The sequence below is a fragment of the Aspergillus puulaauensis genome, chromosome 4 (assembly GCF_016861865.1).
Source record: "Aspergillus puulaauensis MK2 DNA, chromosome 4, nearly complete sequence".
Taxonomy (NCBI): Eukaryota; Fungi; Ascomycota; class Eurotiomycetes; order Eurotiales; family Aspergillaceae; genus Aspergillus; species Aspergillus puulaauensis.
In genome coordinates this window covers 469,889-497,353 of record NC_054860.1, presented here as the reverse complement: position 1 = coordinate 497,353, position 27,465 = coordinate 469,889, and the positions used below count along the sequence as shown (strand labels likewise).

The 27,465-nt window shown below is 51.7% G+C and overlaps 13 protein-coding genes across 13 annotated transcripts; 4 read left to right on the top strand and 9 right to left on the bottom strand.

Moving 5' to 3' along the window:
• Positions 1-9: 9 nt before the first annotated feature.
• APUU_40216A (uncharacterized protein) lies at positions 10-2,133 on the top strand (the record flags this gene model as incomplete). The annotated part of the gene is made up of 1 exon (XM_041703264.1): positions 10-2,133. The coding sequence occupies one exon, from the start codon at positions 10-12 to the stop codon at positions 2,131-2,133; it is 2,124 nt and encodes a 707-aa protein (XP_041555966.1).
• A 694-nt stretch (positions 2,134-2,827) lies between these two features.
• Positions 2,828-3,790, bottom strand: APUU_40215S (uncharacterized protein; the record flags this gene model as incomplete). The annotated part of the gene is made up of 2 exons (XM_041703261.1): positions 2,828-3,678; positions 3,727-3,790. 2 exons carry the CDS (start codon positions 3,788-3,790, stop codon positions 2,828-2,830), a joined length of 915 nt encoding a protein of 304 aa, XP_041555965.1.
• A 1,179-nt stretch (positions 3,791-4,969) lies between these two features.
• On the top strand, positions 4,970-6,754 carry APUU_40214A (glycoside hydrolase family 47 protein; the record flags this gene model as incomplete). Its single annotated transcript, XM_041703260.1, has 1 exon — positions 4,970-6,754. One exon carries the CDS (start codon positions 4,970-4,972, stop codon positions 6,752-6,754), a length of 1,785 nt encoding a protein of 594 aa, XP_041555964.1.
• A 265-nt stretch (positions 6,755-7,019) lies between these two features.
• CDC28_1 (cyclin-dependent kinase) lies at positions 7,020-8,116 on the bottom strand (the record flags this gene model as incomplete). Its single annotated transcript, XM_041703259.1, has 4 exons — positions 7,020-7,245; positions 7,292-7,455; positions 7,506-8,008; positions 8,080-8,116. 4 exons carry the CDS (start codon positions 8,114-8,116, stop codon positions 7,020-7,022), a joined length of 930 nt encoding a protein of 309 aa, XP_041555963.1.
• Positions 8,117-8,655: 539 nt separating this feature from the next.
• APUU_40212S (uncharacterized protein) lies at positions 8,656-12,024 on the bottom strand (the record flags this gene model as incomplete). The annotated part of the gene is made up of 1 exon (XM_041703258.1): positions 8,656-12,024. The coding sequence occupies one exon, from the start codon at positions 12,022-12,024 to the stop codon at positions 8,656-8,658; it is 3,369 nt and encodes a 1,122-aa protein (XP_041555962.1).
• A 1,128-nt stretch (positions 12,025-13,152) lies between these two features.
• APUU_40211S (uncharacterized protein) lies at positions 13,153-14,902 on the bottom strand (the record flags this gene model as incomplete). Its single annotated transcript, XM_041703257.1, has 6 exons — positions 13,153-13,551; positions 13,616-14,235; positions 14,292-14,430; positions 14,474-14,622; positions 14,685-14,780; positions 14,827-14,902. The coding sequence occupies 6 exons, from the start codon at positions 14,900-14,902 to the stop codon at positions 13,153-13,155; spliced, it is 1,479 nt and encodes a 492-aa protein (XP_041555961.1).
• Positions 14,903-17,251: 2,349 nt separating this feature from the next.
• APUU_40210S (uncharacterized protein) lies at positions 17,252-18,107 on the bottom strand (the record flags this gene model as incomplete). The annotated part of the gene is made up of 2 exons (XM_041703256.1): positions 17,252-17,690; positions 17,752-18,107. 2 exons carry the CDS (start codon positions 18,105-18,107, stop codon positions 17,252-17,254), a joined length of 795 nt encoding a protein of 264 aa, XP_041555960.1.
• Positions 18,108-18,874: 767 nt separating this feature from the next.
• On the top strand, positions 18,875-19,517 carry APUU_40209A (guanylate kinase; the record flags this gene model as incomplete). The annotated part of the gene is made up of 2 exons (XM_041703255.1): positions 18,875-18,884; positions 18,949-19,517. 2 exons carry the CDS (start codon positions 18,875-18,877, stop codon positions 19,515-19,517), a joined length of 579 nt encoding a protein of 192 aa, XP_041555959.1.
• A 302-nt stretch (positions 19,518-19,819) lies between these two features.
• Positions 19,820-21,403, bottom strand: APUU_40208S (uncharacterized protein; the record flags this gene model as incomplete). The annotated part of the gene is made up of 3 exons (XM_041703254.1): positions 19,820-20,758; positions 20,803-20,994; positions 21,038-21,403. The coding sequence occupies 3 exons, from the start codon at positions 21,401-21,403 to the stop codon at positions 19,820-19,822; spliced, it is 1,497 nt and encodes a 498-aa protein (XP_041555958.1).
• Positions 21,404-21,906: 503 nt separating this feature from the next.
• On the bottom strand, positions 21,907-22,698 carry APUU_40207S (uncharacterized protein; the record flags this gene model as incomplete). Its single annotated transcript, XM_041703253.1, has 1 exon — positions 21,907-22,698. The coding sequence occupies one exon, from the start codon at positions 22,696-22,698 to the stop codon at positions 21,907-21,909; it is 792 nt and encodes a 263-aa protein (XP_041555957.1).
• Positions 22,699-23,426: 728 nt separating this feature from the next.
• Positions 23,427-24,894, bottom strand: APUU_40206S (putative salicylate hydroxylase; the record flags this gene model as incomplete). Its single annotated transcript, XM_041703252.1, has 5 exons — positions 23,427-23,858; positions 23,901-23,982; positions 24,027-24,342; positions 24,387-24,553; positions 24,596-24,894. The coding sequence occupies 5 exons, from the start codon at positions 24,892-24,894 to the stop codon at positions 23,427-23,429; spliced, it is 1,296 nt and encodes a 431-aa protein (XP_041555956.1).
• A 106-nt stretch (positions 24,895-25,000) lies between these two features.
• APUU_40205S (uncharacterized protein) lies at positions 25,001-25,968 on the bottom strand (the record flags this gene model as incomplete). The annotated part of the gene is made up of 2 exons (XM_041703250.1): positions 25,001-25,325; positions 25,379-25,968. 2 exons carry the CDS (start codon positions 25,966-25,968, stop codon positions 25,001-25,003), a joined length of 915 nt encoding a protein of 304 aa, XP_041555955.1.
• Positions 25,969-26,516: 548 nt separating this feature from the next.
• On the top strand, positions 26,517-26,942 carry APUU_40204A (uncharacterized protein; the record flags this gene model as incomplete). The annotated part of the gene is made up of 2 exons (XM_041703249.1): positions 26,517-26,610; positions 26,671-26,942. 2 exons carry the CDS (start codon positions 26,517-26,519, stop codon positions 26,940-26,942), a joined length of 366 nt encoding a protein of 121 aa, XP_041555954.1.
• Between the last annotated feature and the right edge of the window lie 523 nt (positions 26,943-27,465).

Genomic DNA, 27,465 nt, shown 5'->3' with positions numbered 1-27,465 from the left:
AGTATTACCATGGCCTTTCTAGATCTTCCCAACGAGGTGGTCCTACTTGTGGTTACTCACCTCGAATATGCATACGAGACCAACGCCCTATGCTGCACCTCTCGCCGGCTCCGTGAACTGCTGAATCCTGTTCTGTACAAACATAGCCTGACCCAGCAAAACGGAGGATTCACTCTCGAATGGGCTGCTATCAACGGATTGGTGTCAACTACCCGACTTATCCTGGAAGCAGGGGCACCACCGGATGCCCTTGGAGGGATGGAGCAGGCATTCGCATTAGCAGCTATTCACGGACACAGCGAGATAATAGGGCTGCTATATGAACACGGTGTCGACCCGTGTACTACCGAAAAAGACCGGAAGCACCACCTTGACGAACCCCACGACTTGGACTGCGAAGAGGGCCACCCCCTGTCTATGGCAGCGGCACACGGCCACGTATCTGTGGTCAGTCTCTTGCTGGAATATGGAGTACCAGTGGATCTCCATACAGCTACCAGAGAGAAGCGAACGGCTCTCCATCTCGCAGCTGAAAAGGGCCACCTCGATGTTCTCCGTGTGTTGGTCGACGCTGGCAGTCAAATCGATGCGCAGGACTATGTCGGTACAACGCCGTTGCACTTTGCGGTGCATGAAGGGCATCTCGAGGCTGTGCAGTTCCTGCTCGCCTGTGGAGCAGATCCAAATATGCCAACTACAAGCGGGTCGACAGCGCTCTGCATGGCGCCTCGCTCGGGCAATATTGATGTCGTGCGATGTCTGCTTGACCACGAGGCAATGACGAACCCCTGCTGTCCAGCCGGTGGAAATCCCCTATGGCAGCTGGCCCAAGCAGCAGAGAGAGGCTACGACGATATTGTGGACCTTCTACTCACCCGATTCGACTATATCCAGCTTTGTGCAGAGCCGTATCAACAGTCCATTCTCCTCTGCGTTGCTGCACTTACCGGCCGCACTGCACTTCTCAGCGATCTGCTATCAGAACACAACTACAACTCTAACATGGGTGTCTCTGACGAATACATGTCCCTTCCATGCAAATGCCTCTGCTCAACCCCAGCATCAGCCCTAACCTGGGCTGCAGAGCGCAACCAGGCCGCCGCAATTGACATTCTCATGTCCCACGGTGCAAGCCTCACCACACCATCCAACGAAAAGTCTGTCCCCCTTCTCCATGCTATTCGGAACGGCCACAAAGAAGCCACCGCAGCCCTCCTCGCCCACGGCATCAACCCCAACGCCCCCCCAGGCAAAGCCCTCTTCAGCGCCATCCCCCACCCGTCCATATTCTCCCTCCTCCTATCCCACGGGGCAGATCCAACCATCCCCGTTCCCTGCTCCAATCTCCTGGCTGATATTCTCACCTCCGGCAACGCCGACACCCTCCGCATCCTCCTCGACCATCCAAGGGGTACTTCCATGGTAACAGACCCAATCATAAAAGGCCCCATGATCTCCCTCACAAGGCCAGAAGAAGTCCCGCTCATCCGTCTTGCCATACAGGGCGGGGAGGAAGTTTTACGTCTCCTCCTAGACCGGAATCTCCTAGCACCACCAGAACACCTACAAGACCGCACAGCAAGCCAGTATCTTATCCTTGCGGCACAGCACGGTAAAGTCTCGCTTATGGCTCTGCTTCTGGATATGGGGTTTGATGTACACGCTGGCGATAACGCCGGGGCACTTGTGAATGCGGCTGCAAAGGCACAAGGGGATCCTGATGGATTGCTGGACTTCTTGTTAGAGAACGGGTGCAGTGTGCATGATACGGATTATGTAGGTCATCCTGCGCTGTTTCTCGCTGCGAAGGAGAAGGATGAGACTGCGATGCGCAGGCTTTTACGCCGCGGGGCGGATCCGCTTGTTGGTCGGTGGGGTGAGACAGTCTTGCCGGTTGTGGTGGGGAATGGACTTTTTGATGCTGTAAGGGATATTCTGGGTGTACTTGATGAGAGGCAGGTTGGGTCTAAGGAAGTTGAGGGCGTCTTGAAACGAGCTGAGGAGCGTGCGTTGAAAGGGGGATGTGGTGTACGGGATCATCATGGCGTTCTAGTGCCGCGGGGGAGTTTCTTTAATAATGTCAAGGCGCTGCGGAGGTTTTACTGGTTGAGGAAGTATCCTGTGTGTACTTGACTGTGCTGTATATTGCCTTGATGTTGTTGCCATTGATAGAGATAGTATGACATGTTCGTACCGATAGATTGCTATAAGGTGTGCTCGAAACATTCATGGTAGCTCATCAATATCCTCCTTGCTGCTGAGCAACAGGATACGATTTCAGATAGACTAAAATGAAGTGTCAGCTATAATTTCGCATATTTGTGCTGGTCGTGGTAAGAGCAACCCGCAACGACTCTGGCAGGTCGTTCCATTTAGTCTGTCTCATAGTTGCACCTTCCCAAAGTGCACTGGAAGTAATTCCGGACAAGGAAAGTGCAACAGAGACAGTTGGTCTTTCCCTTTGCATCCAAGAACCATCGCTCTTTCCCAAAATGCCCTTCCTGTCCTCATATGGAAAGAACGATGGACTCGGCTCCTGCTCGATATGATGGAAAGAACGGGATGTATGCTCCCCATCCAGAGTGCTGCAGATATGCCGAACTGGGTTGGACTCCCCTTCCTCAGACAAAACCCATTGCTTGGAACATGCGGAGGGAACTAGGTTCACCTCGAGACCGGCAGAACTGGCAGGGGGAATACCATGAATTAAAATAGGTTCATGCATTCTTCCTTGACTTTGATATATGCACCAGTGTCGCTGCTTGTTAGGTGTCTTGAGATGATAGACCAGAGACCACGTATTATAGTTAACTACAGAATCTAGACATTACACAGTAAATAACTTCCCCCACCCCTCCCCAGACCCCAAAACCTGCTGCCCCCTGCGCAAAGTCCGACTATTCTCCTCGCCTAGCCACTGCGGCTGCAGCCGGTCAATGTTCGCCTCAATCTCCCAGGCCCTCCCTCCTTCAACGAACATCGATTTCCCATTTAACTCCTTGTCGCCCAGTACCCTTGCCATGACCTTCGCGACATCTAGAGGCCTGTTCACGGGAAGACCCGCTTTAAACCATCCATCCTGGATCCCCTTTACCATTGCCGTTGTCGTCATCCAGGGACAGATACAGTTTGTTCGGATCCCGTGTCCTGGTGCAGAGAGGTATAGACGCAGAGAGCGCATGAGACCTATAACGCCGTGTTTCGAGGCTTGATAGACGAAGAGTCCCGGTGACTCTTTGAAGCCCGCTACAGAGGAAACGAGAATGATAGAGCGGTCTGTATCAGCAGGCCGGTTCTGGCGGAGATAGACACTCGCGATGCGTGCGACGTACAGACACCCGCTTAGGTTTACGTCGAGGACTTTTGTAGTAGGTGGTTTCCGGATAGATTGCATATCCAAGGCAGGGTCGAATACGTTCCCGATCTCCGAGATACCTGCGCCTGCGACGGCGTGGTCGATGCGGCCGTATACCTCTATCGCTTTGTCGAAGAGACCTAGCACGGAGTCGTAATTTGCCACGTCGGTCTTGACGAAGATGGTCCGGGGTGGGGAGGAGTTGTTGTTTACTGTATTTGCGATTGTGTCGCCGGCCTCGACTGCGAGATCGCCGAAGCATACGTATGCGCCGTTCTGGGTGGCATACTCTACCAGGCTTGCTCCGATGCCGTTTGCGCCGCCTGGTGTTGTTAGTGTTGTCTGGGAATAATGGAGAGGGCGTGGACTACCTGTCAGGACAATGACTTTGTCTTTGAGTGAGCCTGGGGCAAGTTCTTTGGTATACTGTGCCATTGTGATGAGTTGATAAGTATAAATCTGGAGAGGAATGGCGATAGCAGCGAGACTCGTCAGATCTTTTAAGCCCCCCGCATGCCACATCGGGCCCAGAGTCGTACCAGGTATCCTGCCACAGTGTGGACCTGTCTCATGCTTTGTGCGGGCCCTTCCCCGCCATCTCGTGGGGGATTTCCGTTAGAATACCCGAGAGAGTATAAACGCATTCTCTATAACCATTTCAGTTCATACTTTATAATTCTACGTGTCGCAATGCCCTCCAAACATCTCATTCCTCCTCCCCAGGGTCTATCCAGCATCACAACCCTAATTGTCGGCACCAACCAGTCCCATCGACCACCCATCCTACAACCAGACGACTGGATTAAGACAAAACTTAATAACCCACTGAAAGCCGTATCGGTAACCCATCACCGCCCAGACCATTTCTTACCGCAAGCTGCATCTTCGAGGCGTTCATCTTTAGCTTCTTTGCATTGAAAGGGGATCCGCAGAATCCGTTGTCTGATGGAGCCGGTGCAGGGGATTCCTAACTTAGTGTGGACCTTTGCTGTTTGGATTCCCAGTGAGAAGACAACTTTCTGCGGCGATGGTTTAGGGAGCGTGCATGGCTCACGTATTACAGGAAGTTATGTGGCTAACTGAACAGGGTGGAGGGGGTCGAGCCCTGCTCTTCTACCCTGCACAAGACGCTTGCACTGATCGGTCCGCTGCTGCCTGAGAAGCGACTTCAGGGCATTTGGAGGCTGGCTGGGAGTTTGATGCAAATGCCTGGGCCTGTTCTCGCAGAAATCATGTACGCGCTGACCAAGCCGACCGTGCAGGAATTAACTTATCTGGCTTTTCAAGAATGAGTTTCCGCATGCAAGGAGAAGCTGGGTTTCTTCCTAGGCATCTTCCGAGTCAGTGCCTCGGTATGAGATGTGAATGCCAGCGTGATATGTGTCCTGTTACGGACAGAGTCACTGCAGGTGGAGTGCAGCGAGTTGGGGCATTGGTTGCTGCCCCGGCCAAGAACCGGACAGCGTATCAAAGAGCAGAATGTGGAGAGCTGGGGAGGGTCTGACACTGTAAGCAAAGGGTCCAGTGGGCCTGATCCCTTCTTCTTAATCTTCTTGTTCTCTTCTTATCTTATCCCTTAACTCTTCCACCTCAAAGTCTGAATGCCGTGCCACCATGCCCGCCCTCAACAAGCGATGGACCTCGTCGCTGTCCATCGCCGCCGTCTTCCTCTTCTGCCTCATCCTCCTGCACAATAACAGCAGCTCGCGACCTCTGCCTCTCCCCCAATCCCGCCTCTCCCGCTCGCAGTGCCCGTCCACACCACCGTCCCCTGCATACACCCGCTCCAACCCCGACGACGGCTTCAGCTGGCGCGACATCCCCGTGCAATTCCCCGTCTCAAACCTCATCTCCCTCCCCATCGACACCCCCAGCACCCTCCCCGAAATCCAAGCCCGCTTCACACCCGCAACCCTCGAACGCGAAACCCTCCGCAAGTCCCGCCAATCCGCCGTAAAAGCCACCTTCCAGCGCGCATGGCACTCCTACGAGAAACACGCCTGGAAGGCCGACGAGCTGCGCCCTCTCTCCGGCGGCTCCCGCAACAACTTCGGCGGCTGGGGCGCAACCCTCGTCGATAACCTCGACACGCTGCTCATCATGGACCTGCACGACGAATTCGAGCGCGCAGTGACCGCCCTCCTCGACGTCGATTTCTCGCCGCACTCCTCGTCCCAATCGACAATCAACATCTTCGAAACCACAATCCGGTACCTGGGCGGCTTCATCGCGGCTTATGATCTCAGCGGTTGCAGCGACGTTCGTCTCCTCGATAAGGCTGTCCAAATCGCGGATATGATCTATGCCTCCTTCGACACCCCAACCCGTATGCCTGTCACCCGCTGGAACCCCCATAAAGCAGCCGGCGGCGAATCCCAGGCCCCCGCCGCCAACGGCATCATCGCCGAGCTGGCGAGCTCGAGTCTCGAACTTACCCGTCTGTCGCAGCTCACGGGGGACATGCGGTATTTCGACGCGATCTCGCGGATCACGGATACACTGGACGCACAGGCAGGCAAAACGAGAGTTCCAGGAATGTGGCCTGTGGGCATCGATGTCGCGAAGCCGGATTTGACGAGGTCGTCGACGTTTAGTTTTGGCGGGATGGCCGATTCGGCCTATGAGTATCTCCCCAAGGAATACCAGTTGCTGGCTGGTTCTGGTTCTGGTGCTGGCGCTGGCGCTGGGACCAGGGCGCAGCAGTATAGACATCTAGCGGAGAATGCCCTGAATGCTGGATCGGAGTATCTCCTCTTCAGACCGATGGTGCCTGACCACGCGGATATCCTCTTACCAGGGATCGGGCACGCGACGGGGCGAAACGAGGTCCAGCTCGAGACGCGGAGTGAGCATCTAGCCTGTTTCGTGGGTGGGATGTACGCGCTTGCCGGGAAACTGTTTCCGGACTCCAAGGCTGATTTCCTCGGTACTGGGAAGAGACTCACCGATGGGTGTATCTGGTTTTATAAGAACTCGCCGCTGGGGATCATGCCGGAGATGTTTAGTGTGTCGCAGTGTCCCCGGCGGACGGAGTGTGTTTGGGATGATACCCAGGAGGATGTGTACACGTACGTCCGGGACAAGAATTACAAGCTCCGTCCTGAAGCGCTGGAGAGTGTTTTCTACATGTGGAGGATTACAGGGGATGAGATGTACCGCGAGGCGGCGTGGGAGATGTTTCAGGCGATCGATGCGGTGACGAAGACGGAGTTTGCCAATGCGGCGGTGCGTGATGTTACCGCTGATAAAAAGGATGTGGAGATGGAGGATAGTATGGAGAGCTTTTGGATGGCGGAGACGCTGAAGTATCTTTACCTCATCTTTAGCGAGCCGGAGCTTGTCAGTTTGGATGAGTTTGTGTTCAATACTGAGGCCCATCCGTTTAGGATTCCGAGGTAGTATATAGATTGCATAGCCATTGAATTTCCTTGACACTGAACTTATGAACGAAGACCAAAGCCGGGAAGTAGTTGAGATGGGAATGCTACGGTAGGTTGGAACCGACGATACCAACTTATGATGGTAATACGGCCGTAGTTGAAATGCTTGGTTTGTTTCTGGAAATACGGTATTGGCCCACAACGTGCTTCACTAGAATCTATCACCGGTCGTAAAATCACATGCATAACAGCTGTATTGAAAGTTGCAGTCACTGCCGTGGTGACTAGGGAGTGCCGTCATCGCTGAAATAAGGGTGCATGCACGCCTGCTTCGCAGACAGCCTCTGAGCAGGGTCATACTCAAGCAGAGCCTCGAGAAGGTCACACCCAGCACTTTCCAACCCCGGAACCAGCGGACCAGAGGTGCGCTTCCACCTGGGGAACGACGACTTGTAGTCGGGGAACGAGGTAACGCCAGGCCAGGTCACTTCGTCGGGGGTTCCAAGGAGACTACCAAGGTTAGACCAACCAACCCAGCTACTCGAGAGTTACTCACCGGAAGATCTTGAATATTTCGTCGATTTCCGAATCACCAGCGAACAGTGGCTTGCGCGTGCACATCTCTGCGAAGATAGCTCCAACAGACCACATGTCAACCCCGGTGGAGTACTGGCGTGCACCGAGCAGAATCTCCGGAGAGCGATACCAAAGCGTAACCACCTCACCGATATTTAGCAGGCATCCTTGAATGATTTGTCCAGTGGTATTACCTCATGAGTGTACGTTCGCAGCGGGACGCCAAAGGCGCGCGCCAGTCCGAAATCGGCTAACTTCAAGTTTCCCTCTCGATCGATAAGCAGGTTCTGTGGCTTCAAATCTCGGTGCAGGATCCGGTGGCTGTGGCAGTAGCGGAGTCCCTCGACCAGCTGGCCCATGAATTTCTTCACCATAGGTCCGTCTAGACCAACGCTCATCTTCGATCCATTCGGGAGCGCTCTACCACGACCACCCTCATGGACGGGTAGGGTATCCATGTACCTCTTCAGATCAAGATCCAAGAGCTCCATGACGAGGTAAAGTTTGTCGCTGTCGACATAAACGATGTTGAACAGGCGGACAACGTTCGGGTGTTTCATTTCCTTGAGAAGGGAGATCTCGCGGATCGCGGTACTGGGGACGCCCTCATCCTCGGCCTCCAGTCGGATCTTCTTCAGAGCAACGACGCGGTTTGGATGGTTCAGCTCGCGAGCTTTGTAGACGACGCCGTAAGTTCCTAGGAGCCTCGACGCGTGAGCTAGGTGTAGTATACTGGGCAGCCATAAAAAGTAGGTGCGTCAACGTCACCTTCGCCAATTTTCTCGATTTTCTGGTAGTTATCCATGCTGGGCGTGACCTTGGATGGCATCAGGACGAAGGAAGGGGAAGAAAAAAAGAGCTGGAGTAAACAAGGGAGAAAGTCACATGCGGGGGTTTGACTGGTTTGCACCAGCATAACTTTATACAAATAATACCTTTCCACCAATAGATCTGTTAACTTATCCAAAGCCAGCAGCTTAGAGGAAATTAAACTGTAGATAAGACAAGGTTGTAACAATGCACTACCAAGAACTTATACATTATATCCCGTCTGTTTCCAAAAGATCCAGGTTTGCCATTGTATCAGTAATGTAGAGATGAAGGAACCCGATAGAAGAACAGAGTGTGCTTCTGGATGCGTAATAAATGCCAGTACTTACTCCATGCACTTCCTAATCACATTGTAATACCGTTCATAATGGAAGCTGTTTGCTGGAACTTATGCATGGAAATCCCGGCTGCCACGAGAAGTATCAACCCCAGGGTGTGAGTGGAAGACCAGGCATAATGGAGGGGAGTATAGGGTAGTAGGGCAGATCTCTCATCCTTCCCAGGCCATTCTCGTTATGTCTTAAAAGATAGTAAATGACGCAGTGATTTGGCTTCAGGTTGTCTTGACCTTCGAAGGAAACGCCTTCGGCTCTTCTTGCGGCCCTCAGATCTCTCGCTTTCCTGCTCCGTGTCGACATACTCCCGGGGAGACTTGTTGTGTAGTTCCTTTCGCCATGACTTCAGTCTCGACTTGGTAGCAATGGTATTCCGATGCTCGGGTCCAAGGTGGCTTCCCCGCAGTTCAGCACATTCGGAGAGCAAGGCAATAGCCTCGTCAAGACGGCCTTGGTTTCTCCAAACATCCGCCAGAATCGCTATACTCCTGAGTGTTTCTGGATGTGTAGCTCCTAGTTTAGCCTTTCTGATATCCAAAGTCTGGATCGCAAGTTCCTCTGCGTCTGCCAACCGTCCTCGATCTTGGAAGGTGATGGCCAGATTACTCATACTATACAATGTATCCGGGTGCTCAGGGCCTAGAATAGCCTTTCTTATTTCCAGAGTCTTAGCGTGAAGCTCTTCCGATTCCTCGAGCCGGTTCATTTCATGGTAGATGCACGCCAGATTACCCATAGTGATCAGCGTGCTTGGATGATTTTCGCCGAGTATAGTCTTTTGTACCTCGTACACCTTGAGTAGAAGCTCTTCTGCTTCTGACAGCCTTCCTAATTCACTTAAGTTTAGTGCGAGGGACATCATGCTATCAAGTGTATGAGGGTGCTCGGGACCCAATATAACCCTGCCTAACTCTACCGCCTGACCCAGAAGCTCTTCAGCCTCTTGCAACCGCCCTCTATATCGTAGTACTGCCCCAAGAGCGGACATAGTGCGAAGTGTTGCAGGGTCTTCATCGCCTAATATAGACTTCCGTTGCTGGAATACTTGCCGGTTAATTGTTTCAGCCTCTTCTAATCGACCCTGAAAAAGCATGCCGGCTGCAAGAACATGCTTGCTGAGCAAAGTATCCGGGTGGTCATCACCTAGTACAACCTGCTGTGAGTGCAACACTTGAATTGAGGCGTCCGCGGCTTCTTTATATCTTCCCTGTCCCCAGTATACTCTACCGAGATCTGTAATGCTCGAGAGGAGTTTCGGATCGTTTGCGTCCAGCAGCTCGCGCCTAGAAGCCACACACTCTAATAGCAGACGCTCTGCATCATCGTACCGTCCCTCTTCCACAAAGCATCTCCCAACCTTCCCAGCGAGATAGTCTTTTACATCACCATCGGACTCAAATTCCTCCCTTTCGAGCAAAACCTGAGCGTGGGGGAGATATTTCCGCCACAGACTTTGTTGTTCGTATTTGCCTTCTGGGAATACCTCGCTGATGTGTTCACCCGCAGATATCGTTCGCTCATATAAGATGCGTTCTTTCCGCAGCCAATTCCTGGTAGCTAGATGAACAAGTCGATGCATAGTTACAAGCTCGCTGCTTGCCTGCTGAGAGATAAACGAATAGGCCCTGAGAATGCCCAAGGCCTTTTGTTTTTCGAGTTCTGTGCCTGCTTCTGGAAGGAGGGAAAGCGGAATATCCTTGTAGTCGATACAAGCGATAAATGTAAGATATTTTGCTGCAAGTTCATTGGTCCTTTGGATAGATTGAAAGGATATCAGCCAAGTTGTGGACACTGGGTTTTCAGTGTCTGGATACCGATACTCGTCCTCGAAGTCTTGGTTGAGCAACTCGATCTCGCTTTCCTCTTGTTGATCTAAAAAGCTCAAATATGTTTCCAAAGACATGCCATTCTCGTTAATAAAGCTCGAGGCTTGAATCAGAGCCAACGGAAGACCGCTTAATCTGTTAACAAGCGCGACAGCTGACTCCTCGTCCTCGGTCAGGTCCCTCTGGATTAGGAAACCTCTCAACAGAGCAACAGCAGCTGCACCGTCCATCTCAGAGAGCTTGATGACGTTTGGCCCAACAAGTCGAGATACCAGAGCCCCGTTGCGAGAGGTAAACAGAACAAATCCTTCCTCATTAGCCGGCAGAAATGTCTTTAGCGCCGGCGATGTGGACGTTAGCCACATATCAGAATCATCTGCATTATCAATAACCAAAAGCCATGGGCCAGCTCTTTCGGTGCTCAGGTAGTTCTTCACGATTGTTTTTACATCATCAGAACCACCATCTGATACACCTAATAAGCAAGCAAGATTTCGAAATGCCTGTTCCACAGCTTCGATACTCGTCGAAGGAATCCAAAATATGGATCGTGCAGGATCCTGCTGCCGTATAGTATAAACAAGCTCAAGTGCAACCTGTGTCTTCCCCATCCCACCCAGTCCTGAAACAGCTGCTTTTCGAGCTTTGGTATGATCTGTGGAGAGCACTTGGTCTGCGAGTTGACGGACTGTGTCTTCACGGCCTTGAAATCGCGGATTGCGCTCGAACGGGACCATAAAATGGCTCTTCTTCGGCCCATCAAGCTGCGATTGACAAGGTATAGAAGCAGCCACAAAGGCGAGAAGTTGTTTGGCACAGGTTGCTGCCGCGAGGGCTGCATACCCCTGCCATTCCTTGTTTTTGTGCGAGTCGCAATAGTCACAAATACCCCGAACCACAATACATGGAAGATGGTTCATAATCCCCGCTGCTTCCATCTCAAAACAAATTGCATCAAACTGCTGTGCGATCTCATCTCGTTGCCGGCCGTCCTTGACAACTCGGTTTCCAGATGCGATGGTTCCATAATGGATCTGAGGCTCTTTCGATAGTCGAGGGGGTCGATCAACCTTCTCTCTGATATCGCAGTCCAAGCAAGAAGTTCTTTCCTCTGGATGGGAATAGGTTGCGTGGAAAAGACGGTCCTCCTGGGCGGGCTTCGAAAATCTAGGCTCCATATTGGTGTTTTGGGCCAACACTCTTGATATCTCACTGGAGATATAACTATTGCTCAACCTCATCTGCTCCGACTCCATCCTTGAAACAGCGGTTAATAGAACCGCCGGGGGCTGGTTTAGCATCCCGGTTTGCTCGAAACGCCCGTCGCCAACAGCCTTCCCCAGATCGTATTGTATCACACCCCCAAGTCTTCCAACAGGTTTGCTGACGACCACATCTCCAAGTCGAATATCTGCTTTCCTGCTCGGTGCTCCGCCTCCGATCCCTACCATAAGGCCATATCGGACGTTGGGGAAAGAAGACAGAAGGCGAGTCACGGCCGCGGCTGCCGAGTTCGTGCCATATATCCCAGAGGGCAGGCACCCAACGACAAAATTATGACCCGAAACCTTTCCAAGTACGTACTCGCTTTGAGTGCCAGGAGCGGAGGGGGAACTGTGGTGTTCGTCAAGGATCGCCTCTGCGGCTGCCAACTCCAGCGGCAGCGCGCATATCCATGCGAGGGTGTAATTGGCGGGGTTTATACTCCGTGACTCTGCCATAGCGAGGTATCAGCTGGGTATACTCATGAGGCAGATTGTACCTGGCCCAGAGTTGATCTGTTGCGGGGTTTGAGAGAGATGAGGTGATGAGGGGCTCTGGTTCAGCCTTGCATGCGTAGGAAGGCTGTGCTAACTGCTCGCTAATCATAGTGGGGTTGACTGTCAGATCAACTCTTGCCTGCTAGCAATTTCCAGCTCTAATTTGCGTGCCCTCTGGCGGATTCTGTTGGCATATGAAGCAATGTAGAAAGACAGCTAATGGCACTAGTGTTTTTATGGTCGAATTGTCAAATATAGGCCATTTCGACGGATTCTATATATTCCACCGAGAATCCTGTGACAAGGCTAACAGTACTTGCCATACCTTCATTCTTTCCCAGAATCATACAAGCTGCCTTTTAGCCACAGATCCTGCACAATGCGGACTCTTGGTCTCCTTGGAATGATCTGGGAATCCACAATAATCTACTACCAACAGATCAACCACCGAGTCCGCGAACAACTAGGCAAACTGTACTCCTCCAAATGCATCATACTGGGAAGCACGGAGATCGAACTCTTGGTGTCCAGCACGGATAGTAATTTACCAATATTCGACACGACTTTGATTCATACGCAGGCCGTGGCGGACTGGGTGATAGAACTGGGACAGTTACCTGAAGCTGCGTGAATTCTGAAAGTCCGATAGGATGACTGCTTTGTCAATAGATATAATACTGTATCGTATCTAAATATAATGTATATACTATTACGGATATAATGTCCGCATAACACCATGCCTGCCACTCAATATTAAACATTGTTGGCATATAAAGCAGTATATAGGCTACTATATCCCGTACCGGAGCATTAATCAGATTGCCTAGGGGGTTATATGCGAGATATCTAGCGAGTAATTAGCGATGCATTCTTTTTAGCGGTCTCGTGCCTCCTATGAATATACTCGTCGACGGACACATCTCAAAGTATTAAATGAATTTTAAAATTTAATATATTATTGAAACCCGTGGTATATTTAATCCATCCCATGCAGACACTTTTAACCCCGTAAACAGCAGGGCAGATATAGATCATAACATCGTAAACCAACCAAATCGAATCCAGCCGGAAGATAAAATAAGAGCCCAACTATTTAAACTCCTTCAAATCAAACGTATTACTACTCGAAATCGTCGTAGTGACTGTACTCCCCGTGACCGTACTCGTGCGCGTAGGCGCACGCGCAGGCGAAGGCGCAGTCACAGTCACAGTCCCAGGTCCAGGCCCGGGCCTCGAGAAGCTATTCTGCGGACCATGGTACGCCCGCGTGCCATACAGCCGATCAACCTCTTCCAGCGTCTGTGGGGAGGAAAGATTCGAGGGTGAGTACGCGGTGCTGGCTACACGTTCTAGATCGCGGCTGCGTTCGCGCCGGTACTCGCCGCGCAGTAGGGCCGAGAGGTTGTCTTTGCGGTCGTAGAGCCAGTCGTACCAGCCTAGGACCATGGTCCAGCGCGCGGTGCAGATTATGCCCCAGATGCCGCAGGACTAGATATGTTAGTTAGTATTAGGGAGGGGGGTGGATGGATATGTGGTTTTGGGGGGGACGTACAGCAAGGAGAGCGAGGGCAGATACTGCAGTCGTTGAGTTCGGACCGATACGTTTCGCTTCAGCAATGCAGGCTTTCCCATCGCCCTTTGACTGGACGAGGCAGTCAACCCAGGGCTGCAGTTCTTCGTCGGAGAATTGTCCCCGGTCACCCCATCTGAGAACCGCCGCGGCAACGTACGCAACGTATAACAAGATCAAGAAGGCGATGGCGATAGCGCGCCATTGGAGCTGGAGAATGCGCCATATGTTCTTCGATATACGGCGCGGTTGAACGACGTGAGAGAGGGAGTCTGGTGTATCGGATCGTCTGAAGATGGAAAAGCGTGCCGTTCCTCCTCTCGTGATTACGCCGCGGATGCAGTACCCCATGATGAAGGTCTGTATAACGAAGGAGATGAAGGCCACGACGAGTAAAGGGCCCCAGAAGGAGCCGACGCTTTTTGGGTAGCTGATGTAGCACATGTCGCCGACTTGGTAGGAGACGCCGGAGACGCCGAGGGCTATACCCAGCAGGCCGAGGGATCCGCCGAAGATGCAGATGAGGGCGAAGGCACGGAATTTCGTGCCCGGTTCGATGTCCCAGATGAGCTGGAGGTAGAGGGAGATGGAGCGGAAGAAGCCTGAATCTGGTTGTCAGTATTCACTATTCACCCGTGGTCGATTCTATGAGACCTACATCCGCTGACGAGTACCCAGACGCCGTAGAGTAATAATGAACCGGTAAACGCGCATGTTGTCTCGGATAACCAGTAGTTCGGTGTAATCGCGTCGTGGCAGAAGTGGTCTGACGATCCGACGGGAATGATGAATGCAATCTAAAACATGAGCTGGGACCTCTAGCTGGAAGTGTGTCCATACCGATATGAATATAAAGCCCATGAGCGGACTCGAGGTCAGGTAATGGCGCTGGGTGTCGCTGACAGGGAGGCAGATGTAGGTGAGGGCGGAGAAGAGCATGAGGATGAGGACGGTGAGGCCAATCCACGGCACGACATCTTTGTTGGAGGCTGGTCTTGTTAGCCTGGTATTGACATTGACATTGACATCGACATCGACATTGAGGACTTACAATCTGCATATTGATAGTCCGTGAATGGGCACGGAAAGCAGCACGACACGGTCTCATCGCCGACGGAATAAGGCGTACACCAGCGGCCAGCGAGATCTAAAACATCAGCCAGTCTGACCATTCCCCGATTTCTAATACGTACATCCATCACTGTGACCGATTGAGAGCTCCGCAATGAACGGATCGGGGCATTGCGCGAGGGAACTGTTCGAGGCCATCGTCGGCGCAGAATAGGGGGACGAACTCAACAGTCCACCAAGACACGCTGGAGAGAACCTCCGGGGTAAAGCATTAGTTGATGACCATGAGTAGCGGAAGAGCTGTTCTGCAACGCATTGAGCAGTGCGCCCGCAGAAGTGTCAACTGTCAAGCAACCCCAGACCCTGACTCGAGCAGGGCCTGTTAGTATTTTATGAAGACGGGCCAGGCACGTTCCAACAGCCAGCGGGTCTGCACCAGGCACAATCAACAATGGCACTGCAGGATTGGGGCCAGAACTGGCCCGCCAGGGCGCGTTCACCCCGCAATCAGCAGCAGCTAAGCTGGTCTAGCAGAAACTAGCAGGGATGATTTCCGTCCGCCTCGGTTAGGGTGGGCATGGCTCTGCCGCCAGCCATCCCCAGTTCCGCACCCTCTCGTGCCTTTGCTCGTGGTTGTTTTCAGTCTGCCTGGTCGAGGTCGTCCTGTGTGTATTCTCAATTATCTAACAGTGTTTGCATGGTTCGCATACGGAACGTATCGCTGACGGTGTGTCGCTGGGCTAAGAAGCGATCAACAGACTCCACAGAACCCACCAGCTGGCCGGTTCGCAATTTCAAATGAACTGGGCTCTGCCGAACCTGTTCCAGCCCAGCGGTCGGCAGGGGATATCCGTAATCTACCGGCAGGCATCCCTGACGTGGGACATTAGGGACATTACTTAGAGGCTTAAGGCCCTAGGTGCATAGAGCAGTACGGACTATGGAGTATCTCCCGCGACCATCGTAAAGATAGCTGAATGCAGCAAAGGAAACAAGCACCTGAGACACGGCAGCAGCCTTCTCTAATTAAGGAAGGACGCAGCAAGACCATCACGGTGATCAGACCAGCAGTGACGGGCGATCCTGCAATCCTGCCACTGACAGTTTCACAGACCAGTTCAGCCCGTGTCAAAGTCCACCGCGGATCAGGATTTGCTTCTTTCGTGCGTCTCTGGATTGACAATCCAGACATCCATTGACAAATCTGGTCAACTCACAGCGCTCTCTTCGCCCCGTTTTGCCTGTTGATTGGCGGGATACACGAAAATTGGACAGTGCACCGTTCGATCGGGTCGACTCGTCGACTTCCCTCGAGGACTCAAAGTCAATCCAGGCTTCTGTTATTCTGGCTCTCCGAGACTGACTCAGTCGTGTTTGATCAATCAAGTTTGGCATTTCCGTCAAGCTTTGTCTGACTCGTTTCCGACTCTGCCTGAGGCGACGCGTGGACCACCATTGGAAAATTCATCATGGAGTTGGAAATATTCACAACAAAGTCTATAACCGAGCAGCTTCCAGTTACCAGTTACACTCAATGATTCGAATCTTGAATTGTGGAGCGAAGCATAATAACGGCCGTTCCGTGGTTGTGCCCTCCAATTTTCAGATGATCGCCGGCAAAGTCGCAGTGAATACGGCTGTACGGTGAGGGGAATTGTATTCTCTTGATGGACGGATAAATGGAAGTTAACTTGGTTATTTTCTAGTGGAGTAAACAAGGCCAGACCCTTGCGGGGTGTCGCTTAATTATACTAATTACCTGATCTAGAATAGTTAATGGTGCAGTATCACAGTACAGAGTATCCTCACATCCATGATGGTCAACAACCCTGACACTTTCAACATGACACGACTCCTCAAGCATTAAACCCCCATGGTGCTGTTGAAATGCCCTGTTGGGGGCAAGTCACGGGTAATTTATATATAAGAACAAAAGGACGTATGTTTTATGTCAGGCTGTCCACTTATAGAATCTAAGCCGGTAAGCTGTCACTCGGCTATTCCTAGTGTAATTGAGTAGGCATGACAAATAGGACAGAGAAATTCGGAAGCTTGAAAAAGGATACTAAATGATCTCTTGAATTAAACACTTTTAATGAGACCGAGTAGATGCAAGGGGTCATGAGTGATCCAGGGCCGGAGTACAACGCTCAGCAACAAGAAAGGACGAACATTCTGAACTGTCTACTTCCACCGTATCAATATATATATATATATATGGCAAGACCTGTGAATTCCGTGTTGTGGTTCGTTTTGCCTGTTTCAGGCTAGCTGCCTAATATACTGGACGGTCATCACCGCATGTCAGCTCCTCTGAGTATATCAGAACTGTCCTCACTATTTGATCTTTTCTTCTCTGAGTTTCTTCTTTTTCCTCGACTACCCCTACCATATTCTGCACTCACCGGACCATGGCATAACTGGATTTGAAGGCTGATCTCCTAACTAGGTCGGTATAGAGAGTCTATTGGAATCAACCTTCTGTATCGACGGGATTGAAGACGTGGTATCAGCCAGTTACAATCTAATTTCATTTGGACGTTATCTCTATCGCTTTGGATTTATATCACCCGTATGCCCTGGGTAAGGAGGCGGAGGACCCAAGTCATAAACCTGCCCATCCTGCGGCACCAAGGGCGTAAGCTGCTGGTGGGCAAACTCAGCTTCAGCAGCTGCTGCTGCCCTTCTCCTCCGCCGAACAAACCAACAGTAGTATATCGCCAAGGAAGCCAGGCCCACCGCAGCAGTAACCCCAATCCCAATTCCGACCTTCTCGCGCGTATATAGGAACTCCCGTGGCAGACTGAAGGATCCTGTCGGCACAGGGACGATGTCCGACTCCTCGGCTTTGAAACGGATCTGGATCGGGGTGGCTGCGTAGTACCAGACCTCGTATACAGTCGAGAGTTTCTCATCGCTGTATGTCAGGGTCGATGTGCTTTCGGGGTAAGAGAAGCAGTAATTTCGCTCGGCGCATCTATATCCCCTACGGTTTTCTTCAGGATCGACAATACACACAGAGAAAAAAAAGATTCGAGAGCACTTACATCGGACAGCAGATATTCGTCGTTTCTAGGCGTTGCTTGCTCGATGATAGGGGGCATGCGTGGTAGCCTGAAGGGCACATTCCAGGACTGTAAAAGACACCACTCGCCCAGTTATCCGGGCAGCATTCACTGCTCATGGGTCCTTCGCCGCAGCCCATTTCGAGCTTGATGTTGCCGTACGGGGCCCGCGTTCTCATATCAAAGCATGACGATGGAGGCACGAATTGGGTTGTCAGTGGTCCGGCATTTACCGCGGTTGTATCTGGTTGAAGAGCGCTGTTCTCGTATGCGTGTGCGACAGGCAAGAAAATACTAGAGGCCAGAAGATATGCAGATAAGGTTGCTAAACGCGACATTTTTTTTTTTTTTCTTTATTCTTGTTTCTGAGAGAATATTGTACTCTTCAAGCTCCCTTTCTTGTGGGCTTGTTCTGGTTTTATATTGCAGGGCGCGGCCCAGCTCTCTTCAAGATTTCATGATATTATTGGCTAGGGATAGACTTCCTGAACCTTCCCAGGCAGGATCAAGGCTGAATACGAAGTATTAGTTAACTGATCTGGTGAATGAGACCCAAGGAGACTGGCAAAGTGGAGGGTGCCAAGGTTGTCTAATGGGGGTCTCGTATTCAAAGGCCCAGGTATGGACCAGCCACCCATCATGAGGCACGGTCCCAATAACAGATTTGCCCACGCCCATTCGCGCCCTCCTCAAGGGATTCTCTAATTCGTGTTGCTTGATGTCCTTCATGAAGATGACAGTCGGTTGACGATCATATGTTCATTCAGTTCTTCCTGGTCTTATGTGGATAATACAGGCAGAAACATGACTACTTAAGCTTATATTTTTAAAGTATAGCCTATATTATCTTAGTGCTTGTAGCATAGATACTAAGTTACAGGTGGAAATTTGGCCGTGCGAAAGTAGTCATTTTCACTGTTGATTTCACACCCCATATTTTAGGTGTAATGTCTGGGGGTGTGGTTTGCATACACCTCCGTATTGCTCTGTATTTCATCTGCATCCGGCTCGGGAATGTTTTGAGTGTTTACCTGAACACGCACATCTGGCTACAGGGGTCTGAAATTTGGCAGCAATCCACGAGAATCTCCGGCCTCTAATCAAAATGGTATCGTGTAAGTCACTGATAGTTGACCCAGGCAACCAGAATTCAAAGGAAAACAAACTAAAACCTCCCAGCGCCTCAAGATCGCCGACCCATCGTCATCTCCGGCCCCTCGGGCGTCGGCAAAGGAACACTTATTCAAAAGCTATTCGATAACCACCCCGGCACATTCGGATTCACTGTATCGCACACCACGCGAAAACCCCGACCGGGCGAACTCGACGGCACCGCTTACTTCTTCGTCTCCCCGTCGCAGTTTTCCGCCCTCTGCGAACAGGGTGCGCTGGTCGAGCACGCGTATTTCAGCGGCAACTACTACGGCACCAGTAAGCGGACGATTCACGAACAAACCGCCAAGGGCTTGGTTGTGGTGCTCGATATTGAGATGGAGGGTGTCAAGCAAATCAAGGCGGACCCCAGCATCGATGCGAGATATGTGTTTATTCGAGCGCCGAGTTTTGAAGTCCTTGAAGACCGTCTTAGGGCGAGGGGGACGGAGGGGGAGGAGGATTTGCAGAGGAGACTGGCCCGCGCGAGGGTTGAGCTTGAGTATGCGGAGGAGGGTGTTTATGATAAGGTTATTGTTAATGGGGATGTGGAAACGGCGTATGGGGAGCTTGAGATGTTTGTGTTTGGACTATAGCGAGGTGATAATATATCTATCTTTTGCAATGCTTTGCTTGTCATTTCAAGTACACACGAGAACAGATCTCTAGCATGTTCATATCCTTGACATTCCCAAATATCCAGGGCGCTCAAGTTCTAGGTGATATAATAAATATATATCCATAATACAGTGCGATATTTATAATTACAATACAAAACTATATACCCAAGTCACCGGCCAAACAAGAGAAACAACAGAACACCGTAACAACCCATAAACCCATACCAATAGAAATAAAAGAACCAACACAATGTACTCCCATCCATCCATCAGCGTGATCAAGCAGCCATATCCATCATAAGTGTCATCTTCATCAGCGGAACATCAACATCCACCCCCCTCAGCCCAAGCCTCATATAAACCCTCTTCCGCACCGCATCAACCCGCGGATACACATACGAAAGCCTTGCCGCATCAGGAACCTCCGAGCACGCCGTTACCGACGCAAATTTATACTTCTCCAGCTCAGGAAGTATCCTAAGCAAAGATCCAGACCCAGACCCAGACCCAGACCCAGATACAGCTCCCGCCGCCGCAGCCTCTTCAATCGCAATCGCGTGCTCAGCAACAACAGCACAGACATGGCTATTGAAGCACCCCTCCTGTCTGGACGCAGAGCGCAGGACCTGCACGGCCCTGCGTCGGATAAGCGGGTCTCGGCAGAGCGTTGTGGCGTTGAAGACTGGGCCGATGATGCCCATGTCCAGCGTGAACGAGGGTTTGAGGAGGCCCTGGTTCGACAGATTCTCGAGCTGGGCTGGGGATAGCGAGAGGCAGTCGATTCCGTGTGTGGTGTCGATGACGGAGGCGGCGAGGTCGACGATTTCGGAGAAGATGGGGTTGTATCTATCCCAGGACGCTTGGTTGTTTAGGCCGTGTTTGGCGTAGGAGAGGCGGGCGAGGTGCATGTTTTGGTGGATTTTCAGTATCTTTAGGGCGATTTGCTCGCGTGGTGTGAGGAGGGTTTGGCGGGTTTGTTCGAATGTTGAGAGCGCGGTGAGGAATTTTGTGAGGATGGGTTCGTATATGCGGAGGAGTTGGGCATTGGTGTCAGATTCAGTGCCGTCGAGGGTGGTCTCGTCGCGGGCGGCTTTGTATCTGTAGTATTCAAATATATCGCGTGCTTCTGCGACAGAGCGGAAGACGTCGGGGATTTCAAGGTGGGCGTCTCCATACGCCGTGGAATTGGTTAATTGCTGGTCGATGCTGTCGCGGGTCTACACAGTTAGCAGTTGTTTCGAACTAACTTGCACAGTCTCACCAAGGTAAATGCTTGATCCTGGAGACGGATGAGCATCTTGCGCAGATTGTCCATTTCAAGGCTGGTGACAGTAGACGGCTTGAGGACGGGGTGACAGAATGTCGCATATCTGGGGTCGTAGTACGCCTCGTTCATGATCTTGATGCCGCCTCTGATATGACCGATAGCAGAATCATAATGACCAGAGAGAACCTGTCAAGTTAGCGAGACACTTCAACATCAGACAGAGACACACCTCGAAACAAGCAAACAAAACACACGAAATCAAGCAAACATCAACAGCCAGATTCGCTGGCAACACACCAGCAGGGTTCGACCTGCCCAGCAGAGCCCTGATGGCAAAATTATACTCCTGAACCGCAAAACTATCCTGGCCCCTCCGCGAGAACCGCAGCCCCGGAATCTGCTGGTCATTCTCGAAATTCTCATGCAACGAACCCAGCGCAATCAACGCATGCCATACCGACTTTTCATGCTGGCCGACCTGCAACACCAGTCTATTCCAGAACTCGGAGCCGCAGTACCCTGCTAACGAAGGCACAGTCCGCTCGTAGAAGTACTGGAACGACCGGCTCTCGCGCGCATTACCTGACGACGGCATTAAAGCCGGGGGCGAGGAGAGCGTGGTAAGCCCGCGGTGACTGGACAGGGGTGGGCTCGGTGTCCCGTACCCGTCGCATTTGCGCCCTGTTGATGTGCATCTCTGGCAATGGGGCTTTGCTTCGTCGCATTTGACCCGTCTCTCTACAGGAGCGTAAGCAGGCATCTTAAGCAGCATCTTAGTGGGGTGGGCTCTTACTCCTGGACTGGCGTTAGTGGATGTTCTACCATTGGGAAAGAGCACTTACTTGCAGGTCAGACAGCCTGACCGCGATTTGAGCCTTGCATGGGATAATCGACCTTTGGATGGCATCTTGGCCGGTAGAAGGGATCAGGAGCGATTTGTGCGACTTACAGGTGAGTTTGTGATGACTAATGACAGATTATGCAGTAATTATGCAGACATTATCATCATTCATTTCAGTGAATCAATACACAACAGGTATAACAGGTATCACAGGGTATAAACAGTATAAAAGAATAACAGGGTATAAAGGTATAAAGTCATAAATCCTCCCAACTGTTAACCACCAGCCCAGACAGAAAGACCATCATCTTAAACGCCAGCCCGTACTTCTCAGTCACAAAGCGCATCCTGCCCAGTCTTCTGAACCTGCCCATCCCAACATCAACCGACAACACCGCCAGCAACTCCCCAGTCTCCTCATCGACAAGCTTATAGCTCTGCCTCTCCACACTCCTACTCATCATCGCACCCATACTACTCGCCCTCACATGCCCACGATACCCAGGACTGCCACTAGCATCACTCCCACCATCCACAGCAAAAGCCTTCGTCCGCTTCCACAAAAAGCCCTTCCTGACCACCTCCCCATCCCCATCGCGGTCCCAATTGATAATCGCCATCTCCCACCGATACCGCACCCCAGCTCCAGCCCACGCCCACCTCTCCACCCGCCGCAGATCTTCCCAGATCGCATCCGCCGCGTTCTCGGGATTCCCACGCACAAGCTTCGCAGAGGGCGACGAGTTTCGCGAGAACTTCGCAAACGCCACGACGGGACCCGCTGTTGCATCTTTGCCCGCGTACATGGTTAGATGCGGTGATGTTGGTCGGAGTAGGCCCTTTGTTTTGATGTGGTAGACGGCCAGTCCTGAGCTGTCGATTATGGTGTAATCGGGCTTCAGGGACTGGTGGATTGTGTAGATGCTGGAGGGGTCATTGGGGGAGTAATCGCTGTGGAAGGCGCTGTCGGGTGTCGTTACGGTGGATCTGGAGATGAGGGGTGGGAGTTTGGGTTTGGACACAGCGGCTGTTTGGGTGCGTGGTCGCATCGTTATGGGCTTGGTGGTGCTCGTATTTCTGGGTCTGGGGGGTGTGCTGTTATAACTTGGCTGTCAAGGCGAGGATGTCGGATGTTCATGTGATGATGCCAGATGGATTCAGGAATCAGAGGAAGGCTTAGGAAGGGCGGACTAAACGAGCGATTAGCTCGTGCGCGAAAACAGCCATGGGTTGTTGAAACAGGTCAACGGAGAGACAAGCGTCTGACATGCGGTGGTGCGAGCTCGACAGGTTTCCGTAGGGCAAGGAATGCATTTGCATGGGATATATTACACCACGAGTCTGGGGACGGCCTTGGCATGAACTGACGAGTCGAAGGATCCGTTTGATTAACAATTATTGGCTGGTTTTCGCGTTGATTCAGGGCTACGGCGATGATTCTCCGTGGACGCAGGGAATGCCGGCGGGGTGTCGTGTCGCGGTCGACTCGAGGTGCAGGATTAGTCTCTTCTAGACTGGTGCTGATCTTCTTCTGGCATCGGGGATGTTACTTGAATTGGACGATGGGCCTGATTTGCAGGTTCAGGCTGACTTGTCCTTATCGGTGATGAAACCCTACTTGTGGCTGTGGGCGATTCTCACCACCACGGTATGTATTCAACTGACCAGGGTCGGACACATCCTTGTCCAATACTACACCACAATCTCTGCCTCGGGATTACGTCTTCACCTACACATCAAACAAGAAATGTCGTACAGGGTTTAGAAGTAAATCCTCCTATTGACCCAGTCTAGAGATACTGCACTCAAACTCCCTCTCACACTCCCCAGCTAGATCATGATAGAGCGTCCTGCGCATCCTAGCTGAAAACAACAACGTCCAATCACTCTTCCTAGTCATCCCGGCGTAGCCAAGAACAAAGTCTCGGACAGCCTGCACAATACCGTCTGGAATATGGAAGATCATCCGGTTCCTGGCGGCACCTTGTACATTCCGCGTTGTGCGTGCTTTTCGGATCGCCTCGTAGACGTCGAGTATCTGTGCAAGCTGAGCTTGTGGTGGTTCATCGCGGCTGGTGTACTTTTCGATGGTTGTGCTCAGCCCGAGTAGCTTTCCAATGGCGAATCCATCCTCAACTGCCATTGCGGCCCCCTGCGCTTGATATGGGAGGGTCGGATGGCATGCGTCGCCGAGGAGGGCAACCGGTCCCTAGCTCATTAGTACTGGTGGTTTATACTGATGGTAACATACCTTTGTCCACGTAGGTAATTCTGAGAGAGATGTGAGTTTCCATGTCGTCACCGTAGGCACACAGGATATCAACTTTCTCAGCCTGGTCGAGTCAGTATCAGATGAAAACAAGACCAAGAGACTAACGTTTCATCCCACCCGGCATAGCTCTCTCGCATCTCCTCGACATCTCCCTGCACCCTCCGCGCGCCTTTTTCTAGGTTATCTGGTCGCAGTAGAACGAGGTTGAATTCGCTTCCTCCGCGAACGGGGTAGAAAATGCTGTGCTTATCAGGACCTAGCCAGCTGGTCACTGCAACCTTTTGACAGAGCTCATTGACGTCTGGATCGTTCAACGCTTCGAGTTGTTCCCTTTTGAAAATCGCCCGGTATGCCAGATCGCCTGTTTCTTCTGGCTTCGTTGGAGTCCCGAGTACGATATCTCGAACCCGAGAATACAGGCCTGGTCGGTATTAGCGACATTAAGTCCAGCGTCGTGATGCATACCGTCAGCTCCAATTACTACATCCCCAGCAACTCTTTCGCCCCCTGCCAGGACGACCTCTGGCTGCTCAAAGACGATATCAGTCACTTCAGCGCCGAGCCGAATCTCAGCCCCAAGACGCGTCGCTTCGTCTAATAAAACGCGATGAAAATCTTCCCTATGAATGATCCTGCAGATATCAGCTTAGAAACACATTTGCTGAGAGACATACACCCAAGGCACCCCAAACTCCTCGATAATGTCCTCCCCAAACGGCATCGACCGGAGGAGCGTTCCATCATGATATCTCCGAAAATCAACGTGCTGCACGATACTCCCCTTCTCGAGGACTGTTGGTAACAGGCCGAGTTGTTCTATGATTCTGCCCCCGTTGGGTGGGATCTGGATACCGGCCCCGATCTCGCGCGCGTCAGACGAGCGCTCGAGAACGACGACGTCGAGATTCTCGCGCCGACATGCAATTGCACATGCGAGGCCGCCGAGACCGCCTCCTACGATGATGACTTTCATGTTTTCATGTTTTGATGGATGGAAGATGCATGTCCGTTGTAAGATTTATTTCTGCGGGCGGGGCACAGACCGCACACAACACACACACTCTCTCTCTCTCTCCCTCTCAGTCAGTCACCCGCCTCCCAACATAATAGTACAAAGTAATAAACGGCCACTGCACGCTCTTCTCCCCACTGCGAAACTCCCATCCATCGAGATCCTCCCCCGACCGACTCACCAACTCCCTGATCTCGCTCGGCGTGCGCGTCCGCAGACACGAGATGAACCCATCAACCCACAACGCCACCGGAGCGACAGGAACCAAGAACGTAAAGAGCAAATGCACCGGCGAATGCCAGTACCAGAGCAACGTCACGTAGAAGCCCCAGAAAAACACCAGCGGCGAGAATAGACACGTTGAGACCTGGCGCGCGGTGATTTCAAAGACCCTGTCTGCTTAGCACCTCCTCTTTTTAAAACACGGGTAAAAGGATAAACGTACATGAATGCATCCGCCTCCCGCACGGCACTGCCCAGGATACCTGCTGCGTCGGCGTCGTCGAAATGATGGAAGCAGATGTTGAAAATGCGGCACTCTTTCCCCCCTTCTTTTTTGGACAATCGTCCAACGGATCGCGCATCAACCGCGCTCTCCACAAATTCAATGTTCGGCTGCTTCTTCGCGATCCCCGCCCACACATCCACCGGCGGGAACATGTCCGTCAACACAAACCGCACGGGCTCGACACCGTCTCTGTCGGAATTGCGGTTTAGTTCGCGCTCGATAAGCGGTGTTGGACCCCCTGCGCCTGCGCAGACATCGACGATGGTGTATGCGGATGGATTGGTTAGGTGTTCTTTGATCACGGCGCAGGCTTGGGTGGCGAGGCTGCCGTGGCTCCAGAAGGGGACGCGCAGGTTCCAGAGCTGTGAGAGGGAGAATTGTTCGTGGTGGTGTAGCCAGGAGGGGCACCATGGTTGGTCGCCGAGCTCGTGGAATTGGATCCGTGGCCAGGGCATGTTTACATGTTGTGTTGTTGGTGGTGATGTGTTTGTTCTGGAATTTGAGGTGGAGACTTTCCCTGCGCTCATTTGTATAAGTTATACTCCACTCTTTACCAAACTATATACAGGAGCACACAATATATCGATCCAATGGCCCTCATTTGGAAATTAAAACAGGAACTCCGTCAGCCTGGATTTCATTTCTTGATATCACGGGGATAATATTCAATTACCGTGCGACGGCCTTGCAATAGACTTATGCTACAGACTAATCTCCTCGCTCCCTAGTTGTTCTCGACAAGGTAGCACCGCAGCAGTTCATCTATTACAGGTCACAGCGTCAGATTCCCAGAACCAACAGAACTCCTGGTGTTGCTGACGTGGTCCGCCCGACTGGCATGCTCTATCTGGGTGTTCGCAGACCTCTGGATGCGTTGAAAATTCAACTGGAGGATTAGCCAAGGCATGCACGTTGCCACAATGAGGCACCATTAGCAGTGACGCTACTGCAGGCAGGCAGCAATTGGCCTTAAGTCCGGGGGAAAGAGCGAGTGCCGAAGGCCTTCATAAAGACGGCCTGGACGAAATAAAAACACCGCTTGAACTCTTCTCCATCTGTATTTAACAATTGAGCCATGGCTCTGGAAATAGTCGCTGACGTGCTTGCTCGCTTTCTCGGCGTTGTGCTTTTTACATCAGGCCCGTTCTGGCTTTATGATCCTGTTAAATGTATTCCCCTTCAATCCCACAAGTGTCAGGGAAACTGACTCGTGATACTTACTGTTCCAGCCGTTCCAATCTTCGGTCTGCCCCGTACGAGCCCCGACATAGCGACATTCGGCCCATCCCTCGGTGGGCGGAACATGGCTGCAGGCGCAATTGTCCTCGTCTCCAGCTACCACGCCTCGAGAGCCCTCACTGGAGTGTTCCTTGCTTTGATTGCAACTGGCGCGGGCTGGTCGGATACAGCGGTGTATCTAGCGAAGGGGAAAGGGCACAAGAGGCATCTGTTGAATATTGGGATTATATACACCGTTGCTGCCATGCTCATCGTGGCCTGAATTGGTGGCTACTGAACTGATCATGGATGAGGTTTTTTCGCATTGGTTTGGATATCGGAGTTGTACTTGTGTTTGGATTGCTACTGTGCTCTGCATGCTTGAGGCGGAATGACTGATTCTTGAACAATGTCTTGTATGTTGATAATGCCCTCGACCAGCTGGATAAGAGTAATTCAGACCTGGGGAGCGAACTGGTTTTACATCAATAGCAAATGCCTATATTTTACCTTCGCGGAGTCGCCATAACCCTATTCTATCCATACCTCTTAAGCTGGTCTCTAGGTTGAAACACTAACAGCGATTTTATCCTGAAATGAGCAACCAAAATTTGTTCAGATAGTTTCGTCTTCGCTAATATGACAGAATTAGGAGTTACGTGGTAAACACCGTTAGATGTCTCTTTTGACAAATGTGAGCCTGGTTTATGAGGCCATACGCTCAGGACGATGCTGCAGTTCCTTGACCAGATCGAACCCAACCTGGGTAGACTCATCAAGCTCTCCTCTGGCAAGCCAAGCGGCTC